The sequence below is a fragment of the Ictalurus punctatus genome, chromosome 5 (assembly GCF_001660625.3).
Source record: "Ictalurus punctatus breed USDA103 chromosome 5, Coco_2.0, whole genome shotgun sequence".
In the NCBI taxonomy this organism is placed as follows: domain Eukaryota; kingdom Metazoa; phylum Chordata; class Actinopteri; order Siluriformes; family Ictaluridae; genus Ictalurus; species Ictalurus punctatus.
Window position 1 is genome coordinate 19,664,299 of NC_030420.2, and position 9,751 is coordinate 19,674,049.

At 42.1% G+C, this 9,751-nt stretch overlaps 1 protein-coding gene across 3 annotated transcripts in view; it reads left to right on the forward strand.

Annotated features, from left to right (window-relative positions):
- The window catches only part of ccser1 (coiled-coil serine-rich protein 1), a 91,380-nt gene extending 82,945 nt beyond the window's left edge, over positions 1-8,435 (forward strand). The window contains exon 10 of one of the 3 annotated variants that reach the window (XM_017468684.3): positions 7,564-8,435. In XM_017468684.3, coding sequence (XP_017324173.1) covers positions 7,564-8,001 — 438 coding nt within the window. In that variant the 3' untranslated portion in view covers positions 8,002-8,435. The other 2 variants (XM_017468685.3, XM_017468686.3) reach the window with 2 other exon arrangements.
- Positions 8,436-9,751: the final 1,316 nt, after the last annotated feature.

Here is a 9,751-nt window from a genome sequence, read left to right on the forward strand (position 1 = left end):
TGCACCTCAGACAAATTCAGATTGCAGGCATGGCAGGAAACATGCTGGCACCAGTACACACCCACTCACACACACACACACTCGCACACACACAAAACCACACACACACAAAGGTCAAATGTATTCATGTAACTTCTTTACACTGCAATATGTAGTTGAGTAATGTCAACATAAAAGTTTTAGTCAAATTTTAGAATCTGTCCTTTCTTTTGCTTGTCTGTTGATATCGACAAACACTCCAAGTTTAATCTATTCTCTGTTCCTCTAATTTGCACGGTACTCTAATGTATCATATTACTGTTCAGTGTTATTCCCTAAGGATGGGTAGACTTTGGTAGGCATGGTTTGGCTTCTATACTATAAAATATGTAGGTCTTTTTGTATTGTCGCAGTTTTCTACCGGCTAGTCACGGAGTTGGGAGTTGAATATTTTAAGCCAGGAAACTTGGGAAAGCGTTAGAGTGGGAGTGCCGTCTCTAGCCATGCTAATCATTCATGCTGTTATATGACACAATTGTTTAGGCTGTATTAGTGAGAAATATGGATATACTCAGTATTATACAGTTAATCAGTTGAAAAGGAACATGTAGTTTAATTTCAGACGGGGTAGCAATATTAAAATGTTGCTTTGGTTGCATACTTTGCTTTAAATTATTAATATTTATGGTTACATAAGTATCATCGCCCACCACCGGATTATGAGCTGCCGCCTTCTTTTTTTTTTTCTTGCTTTCACTTTGTCCCTGCTTCTCTATGGGATGTCACTATCTATAGTACTTGCAATTAATATGGGCTTTTGTGGACCGCGATTGACGTGTGCATCAGAGGTAGACCCTGGCTGGAAATTCCCTAAGGCAAGGTAGACGTGTGCCAGCCAATGCCGGTACAGACGACCTTTCCTTCATTCACTCCATTGCTCAGAGCCACATGACATGTACCAACTACACTCAAGGGTCCTGTGAAGGACACACTGTTCCCCTCATCCTCTCTTTGTATTTCTGTATACTTTATTTCATGGTGAACAATTGGAGAATGAGAATACCTCCAAAAGCTTGCTGTATCAGACTGTCAAATAATTCATATTCTTCTGATCAAAGGAAGAAGATAACCACATGTCACCTCATTACAGAAATACCCAGGCACGAGCCAGCAAACTAAAAATAAGACGTTTGATGTATCCTCGGACACTGTAAAGGGAATGAGTGTCTGCGATGGATGGAGATAGGTACACCTATACCTGTAGTGATAATGCTTTAGCTTGTCCTAAAGAAAGGGAGTCTCTCTAGAGGATACACTGGTGTGAAAAATGAGTTGTGATAAACTAGGCAAGCCCTCCAGTGCTCTTAGGGGGGGGGGAGAGAGAGAGACCTGGCTGAGCTTCTGATAGCAAAGCCTCTCCAGTGACTTGGTCGTCCACAGATGCAAAGCTAAGGACAGACGCACAGCTGTGATTTTAATCCTAGTCCAAAACCATGACGCTAAATAATTAAAACATTTGGGAAATCTTAAAAAAATAAAACATTCATTCATTCATCTTCAGTTTATCCTGGTCACTGTCATGGTGTATCTGAAGCCTATGCTGGGAAGTGTGAAGCAGGAATACATGATGCAGGGACGCCTGTCCAGTGCAGGGCACTATGCACACACATTCATACACAGGGGACAATTTAGTGTCACCAATCCACCTGCTGGCATGATTTTGGGAGGTGGTAGGAAACTGGAAAACCCAGTAGAAACCCACATGAACACAAGAACACGTGAAAGTCTGCATAGACAGGAACCCGAGCTCAGGATCGAACCAGGAAGCCTTGAGCTGTGAAGTGGCAACGGTACCCACTGCACCACTGTGCCACTCCCAAATAAATAAATGTAAGGAATTAATGAATGTAAGGCTATGAACAGTTGATGTTTTGTGTCTGTGAAAGCTTTAATAATTCAAATACTAATTGCCTTATTAAAAATTAATTGCAGAATTTTCTTCTGTAAACCTTGACTGTGCAAAAAAGTTTCTTTGGAATGCAGTAGCTAGCACCAGGCTTGCTCTCAAAAATGCATTGCCTCCTTCATACTGTTGACTCAGTAAACGAGTGCTGCTCCATTTGTTGACATTAGGCCTTGTTTAGTGGGAGGTCATCTGAATCCGCACAGTGGGTCAGCGAGAAAGATACGCAGGCTGGTAAGCCTTTGTATCCTTGTGTTGTTTTTGCACATAAATGTCCGTAGCCAAGTGCAGTAATAACAGCTGCGAGAGGGTGACTGCTCTGCTCTCCATACACTAGCACCCAAGCAAATGGAAGTGAGCCAAGCCGTGCTACACTAACATCACAGCCTGAGGACACTCAGGCATTTGGCGCCGTGTTTCATGTTTTACCTCTGCCTGCAAATTATACAATGTGCCAGGTTGCTGGTGGGACATGCATCTCTGAATGCTTTGGCTTATTTTGTATTGCTGCAATGAGAAAGCGCTGCCTGCAATAGCTTTGCCTGTTGGCATAAAAAAAAAAATGCAATTGTTTGTTGAGGATGATGTGGCACCCAGCTGCGTTTCTTCCACTGCTTTGTAATTTGTCATTTTTGCTTGTAAAATCCCGCTTGGCAACATTGTGTGGTTCATTTTTGTGACATGATCCTTAGAACACACTTCTCTCACCATAGTGGAGCTGACAGGCCTTAAAAACAGGCTTCATCAGCCTGAGAAGACACACATCAGTGTGTGAGGAAACTCAATGTATAGTGCTTTTATCTGCATCTCTCCTCTTTTCTTTTTGATAAACATATCCCCTATTGTCTTTCCAGTGCCTGTCCTGTCGGAGAGAGAACAAGACAAGCACTGTAGAGCACCTTATCTTCCCACAAAGCTGATGGCTATTTGAGGGTGGCAGTAGTAGGAGGAAGGGCTTTGATGTTCACTCTTCTACACCGAATTTTCAAATCAAAGCGCCATCAGGTCTCCGTGAAAAACAAGCCTGGCTGAAATCCATTTTTGTCATTCCATCCTTATACAGTGCCTTGGAGATGTATTCCAGTCCCCCACCACCACCACAAATTTGCACTTTCCACATTTTATGCTGATACAACATGGAACTGAAGTGGACTTAATTGCGATTATATGTCATGGGTCTAGCCCAGATTGGCCCATACTTTTAAAGGGATGTGGGGGGTTCAGTTTTGTTTGTAATTCTATGTACAAAAAAAAATAAATAAAAAAAATCATTATTAAAATGTGGAAAGAATATGGCACAACCATGCCTAGAGGAAGCCATTTATCAAAAGTCAGTGACTGGGTAAGGAGGACATTAGTCAGAAAAGCAATCCAGAGGCCAACTATGAAGGAGCTGGAGTGATCCACAGCTCAGACAGGAGAAGGTGTTCACAGGTTAGCCATAGCCTGAAGTGAAAGTTTCAATGTATTACCCTATCATAAAATGTTCCAAGTGTAACACTGTTTTGAGAGCTAAGAACCTTTAATTATCCAACGAACCATCAAAGATCCTCTGAAGAACACTTTTTAAAAACAAAACAAAAAAAACAACTACAATGTATGCCACATATTGTGGCAGGTGTAACACCCCTGACACACACATACATATATTGTTGTCATTCCATTGTTATTCTCACACTGCTTTACTTTTATGTTCCTCTCAATTTTTACCCTCAAAATCTTTTTGATATCTCTGCCATTTAGCTTGCTTCCCACCCTTACATCTCTTTGTACTCTTCCTGTGCTAAAATAAGGTGTCATAATGCATCAAGATGTGGTTCATTGTCAGATACACCACTGACTTAACCGTCGGTTCATGAACATTCCACTCCAGTGAACGTAAAAAAAAAACCCACACCTCTGATGAATGATCTGCTCAGATACCTGGTGGGAGACATTTAGGTGCTCCAGAAAGAGTGAAAATTCCATTGCTGGAGACCTGCAGTGACCCTCGTGTTGAAATGAAATATAATTCTAGGTATGACTAATAAAGCCAACTGTTTATGCAGGGGCTCAATGAAAAGGTTAGGCTGATTTGAGATATCACTGTGTGTCCTTTCAAAATAAAACAAGAATATTTATATTGCTTTCAGGTGTCGTAATTTAAAATATCACAAAGTAGAGGTCTAATTTCAAAGGGCACGAAATAACATGCTGTTACCAAGGTGGCAGCAGGAAGTCCGAACTGTTTATCTCAACTCACAAGCACAGATCTTGTTTTTGGATTAAGATTGCACGAGGAAAGGATTTAAGGGACATTTAAAGAGGGTTTATTATTGGGGTGTGGATGGCAGTAGCTTCAGACACCAAGACTGTTGAATTACCAAGTGTTGCAATGGAACAGTAACAAAATAATTTATTTTAGACATTTAGATGTATGGGAAAGATAGTAAATGGTGTTGGAAATTGACACATTCAGTGACTGAGTTGCTCATGTGGGATGTGAGATATGCAAAGAAAACATAATAGAGCAACTGTTCTTCAGGCTGGCATGCTGGTAGAGTAGATACCATTGCTTCCTCACAGCTCAAGCATCCCTGGTTCAATCCTATCCTTCAGTTAATATCTGTGGTGTTGTTTTTTCCCACATTTCTTCTGGTTTCCTGCTAAATCCTGAAAAAAACATGCCGTTAGGTGGATTGGCTTGACTGTGCTAAATTGTCCGTAGTTGTGACTGTGTGTGTGTGTGTGTGTGTGTGATGCACTGAAATAGATCGGTGTCCCATCCAGGATATTTTCACAGCTGTACTCCCAACTCACTCCCATTGTTCACTGGATAGAGGAAGAAGAATAAATGAATACATGAATAAATGAACGACCTGGATGAGATCAGACTGTTGCTAAGTACGTGTTGATATCAAGCATTAGAATGGGGGGAAAAAAATGTGATTTCAGTGACTGGTGTGGATGTTTTTTGCCGGACGGACTGGTTTGAGTATTTTAGAAAATGTCGATCTCCTTGCATGTTCATGTACAACAGCGTATATGAATTTGCCCAGACTGGTGTGCAAAACAAAAAACATCCAGTTAGAGGCAGTTGTGCAGTCAGAATGCCTTTGCTGATGAGAGAGGTCAGAGTAGAATGGCCAGACTAGTTCAAGCTGACAAGAAGGCTACAGTGACTCCAATAACTAGTCATTGCAACCGTGTTGAGCAGAAAAGCAATATGTGACAGATATAATCTTGTGGGGACATTTGGCTGATTTCCTTTTGGTTTGGCTTAAGGTTAGAGGTTATGTTTAGGTGTAGCTTTAATTAGCTGACTTAACAAGTACGTCAATCTAAGGTCCTCACAAACGTAGTAAGACAAACGTGTGTATATGTGTGTTAAATAAAAGGAACAGTTGTTGACACTAGTTTAAAGCAGAATCATAAATAAGAACCGAAATTTTTACTTCCTCCCAATACAAAACCATTGTCCCTGCGGCAGACACGGTCTATTTGTTCATGTGTGCGATGGCAGGTTAAAAAGCGGCCTTTGGCCTGAGCATATGATTGTAGGGTCTTTGAGTACACAGTGTAGCCTGTGGGAGTTTTCCATACTCTCTCCTTCTCTCCGTCAGCTCTTCGATCAGCCGAAGATGCGGCCGCTTCACAGCGTTAGCCGTCTTGCTCTGCAGCAGCCACGGGCGGACTGTGTCTCTTGCCTCCATGCTGCCTGAGCAGACGCCTACTCTGCCTCTGACATTTGGGAGACACTGATAAAAGATAGGTGGCTACTGTGCTCCAAACTGGAGCTAATGGTTTTATTTCCTACTTGTCTCAGTGAAAACACAGATGAAAGAGTATTTTATCATTTAAAGGAGGCCTGGAAAATCGTCTAAACCTGACAGTGTGAGGTCTTTTGATGCGTTTAAAGTGAAATAACTTGGCTCGGTGGATATCCTCTGGGTCACTGCTCAGAAGGTCAAGGTTTCAAGCTCCCACTGCTTGGCCCCGTGAGCATGCTTATTAACCTCCAAGGATGCTATATTGTTGCTGACCCTGTACCACTGTGTTTTGCAAACGACAGAATTTCACTGTGATGAATATGTGACAAGTAAATACTTTCTTCTTCTTTTTCTATAGTATTTAGTGGAATAATGCAAACGCTTGATCTCCCATGTCCAGTTATTGATCATGTATTAAGCCCAGTTTACAGCACAGGTTGATAATCACACATTTGCCAGGAAACAGTTTATTGTTTTCTATTCGTTGTCCTAAGTACTGGTTTGTGTGTCAACTCCTGCATCTTTATAAGCATGCGTATATGTACTTTATAGTGTGATGAACAACTAGGGTACTTCTCCATGCCCAGTGGGTGTAATCAGCCTGAGGGGCTTTTAGTAGAAGCATACAATTATCACCAGGCTGGTTTTTATTACAGCCTAATAAAGACACAAATGGATTAGGTTGTTAAATCACAGTGATTTACTCCATTCTCCTGTTTTCAACATCATGACTCTGCAGGTGTAGTGAGGGGTGGGTGTGTGTGTGTGTGTGTGTGTGTGTGTGTGTGTGTGTGTGTGTGTGTGTGTGTAGATTTCTGGCTTACTTCCAAATCTCAGATGCTTTTATGTCCCGGCTTTTGAGAGACTGAATGCTTGTGGAGGCATGTACTTGAGAAGGAGTTGAAAAGGAGTAAGCTGAAACTCAGTCCACATCCACACCTCTGCTGATCTCTGCTTTACCTTCTGCTATTTTACAAAACTTATGTCCTGGCCTGTGCACACACCCGCCTCTTCTTTTCTTGGTGTGCATAAAAGCTGTCCAGTTCTACCAGGCTGTAGAAATGCACTTTCTTTGGATTTTTTACCCTTGTCTGCTTTCGGTTCCGCTTAACGACTTTCTGATTTTCACATTAGTTAAGCACCATCACGTTTAATCAACTCTCTCCCTGAACCCAGGGAAAGAGTCGAATTTACACCCATTGCAGTTTATTTCATTGCATTTTAGCTGTAAACTCAGCTGGGATTACACGCTGAGTTGTGAGAGGTATTTAGTCAAAACATTGAAGCCTTTAGCTAATGGCTTAGTTTATAGGTGCTATGCTCATTAGCATCATAAGTAATGGGATGTGTGTAAGTGAGGCTGTGCTTTGTGTGGTGAAAAAAAATGAACAGGTGGCCTCATCTCTGCTGTGACTTTTTCTTTTTATTGTGTTATATCCCTGCTGTACACACTAGCTCTTCCACAAAGAGGCTCCAGTTGGTCAGAGAACATTTAAAGAGGTTCCAGGAACCTAAGCAAGTTTGATCAAGATGTCGTTGAATTAAGTGATCTAATTCGCTCTTGGTCAAAGTCTCAATTTGTTCTTTTGTTTCAATGTGTCATTCATTTAAATCAAAGCATGAGCAAAACTACTTTCCATGAACACCTTTAATTCCTTTTTCACGTTAGTTAAGAAGCATCATGTTTTGTCAGTTTCTTTGCCCTTAAATTTGCATTTACCAGCTAAATGTTCTGTCGTTGTAGTTTATTCATTTTCTTTTTGGATGCTGATGCAATGAAAAATTCATTTTCTAATGTACTCTTAATCAAAACCGTTTTTCCTGATTTAAAAAAAAAAAAAAAAAAAAAAAATTTCCCCTCTCTCTCAACAGGCTATCCATCCAAGTCGAGCCATAGGCAACAGCAGCATCAGCAGCATCAGCAGTCTTCCAAGGGAGCGAAGGGCAGCCCGATTGTCCAGTTGGGGAGAAGAGCGCCATAGTGGAGGAATAGTTACTCGGGATCCTTCTGCAGTCCAAAGGAGATCTGAACAAACATACTCGTCATCATCTGAGGCGACTACACCGCGAAAGCTAGAGCATCTGGGTCCCTCTCAGATTCCTCGCGCCGTGGTGAGCGGCAGCTCTTGTAGCCTCTCCTCAGACAGCGAGAGACTCGCCATGCCAAGGCCACACTCGTCATTCAGCGGGCGTCTGGGCCAGCCGCCACGTGGCCCGCTCTCTCTGCACATGTACAGCCGCAAGAACGTCTTCCTCCAGCACTCCCTCTACACGACTGAACTGCAGGCGCTCGGCCAGCAGGACGCTTGAAAACACACACCTACCATCACACACTTTAAATTAGACTTCTGCACTAATCATCAATCCCTCTGCCTCAGCAGCTGTTTGACCTCTGTACGGATTGGACAGCGCTCCATTCTAGTTTCTGCAGCTTTCTTAAAAAGGCCATCAATCCTGGACCCTGCTTGACTTGCACAGGTAGAGTTCAATACACAGCTGTGTGACAAGGCCAGTATGGCAGCATAGTGGGTCTGATGCCAGTTCACCAACCCACTGCTCACTGCTGAAATACTGACATGGGAAATCTTTTCTTTTCTTTTTTTTTCAAATTTTTAACTATGTTTTTGTTTTTATTTTAAATCTGTGTATTAGTGGTGCCAGTGATAATGTCTATCTGTGTGTATTTAAACTTTAAGCATCTCCACTTACCTCTGCTGATCGGCAAAGAAAAGAAAAAGAAACAAGTACCAGACTCGGTAGAACTGAAAGACAAGCACTCATGTGTCTTATATCAAATCCATCTGTGCTTAATGTCTATTGTGGTAAAGATCTGCGTGTATGGAATTGTACACATTTGTGATTTACCCACCAGCATCGTTTTTGCACCAACGAAAGTGGCCCGTTCACATGTTGCCAACTCGTATCCATTGCGGGATTTAAAGCTCTTGCTGCTAGCTGGATAGCTGGGAATTATTCTAACACTCATTAATCTTTACTAAACGCATGCTACTTTGCTACTTTTTTACATTGCGTAAACACACAAATCTAAACCGAGCCTTTTTTTTGTACAGTGGCTTAGAACTAGCTCTTTCAGTATTTTAATAGGAAGCAGTGGCAGCTTCTTGTGATCACTGCTGCCTCGTCTATAAATAGACAACAGGTGAGTTCATTTTACGCTCGACTCCCATGACTCTCAGACACAACTCTTCTTGTCCTACATGTGAGAACGGTCAACTCCCAATCCACCGATCCTCATATCTATAATAGATAAAGCACACTAAACTTCACTTCAGAAATTGTGCGTAAGAGCTACATTTAAGATATTTGTTTAAAAAATTTTTTTTTAAAAAGCATACACATTCTGTGATGACTTGGATAAATGTAAAACTATCTGTACACTCTGTACATGGAGCTTGGTAATATATATCATTTTTGTCTGATGTTGGGAAAGCTTTGCACTTCGGACCAATGAGCATCGAAGGGCATTCAAAGGGGAAGGAAACCCTGAAGAAACTCACTTCTATCTATCCAGCAGGTCTGCTCCCGGAGGTCTGCTGCTCCACTTACAGCAGTCTGCTGGGAACGACAGTGCGCTCGCTCTCTCTCTCTCTCTCTCTCTCTCTCCCTCCCTCCCTCCCTCCCCCCCTCTCTCTCTCCCTCCCCCTCTCTTTCTCGCTCTCCTCCTCTCTCTCTCTCTCTCTCTCTCTCTCTCTCTCTCTCTCTCTCTCTCTCTCTCTCTCTCTCTCTCTCTCTCCCCCTCTCTCTCAGCCCTACTTGTACAGCTCTGAGTGAGAGAGATTTAGCATGCTCTCACCATCACCTTGCTGTGATCTCAATATCATCCCTCTGTGAAACTGGAACATGCTTCTTACGCGATTTAAGAATGACCTTGCAAGAATGGTGGAGACTGCACTTCCCTTGAATGGTTGCTTTTAGTTATAGCAGAACGCCAACTCAAAATGCATGTTTGAAGAGACAAGCATCTACGTGATACTCAACCAATTTTCCCTTCAGCTATTAATTTGCGTGAACATTTCAAGGTAAACGCCATGACTGCAAA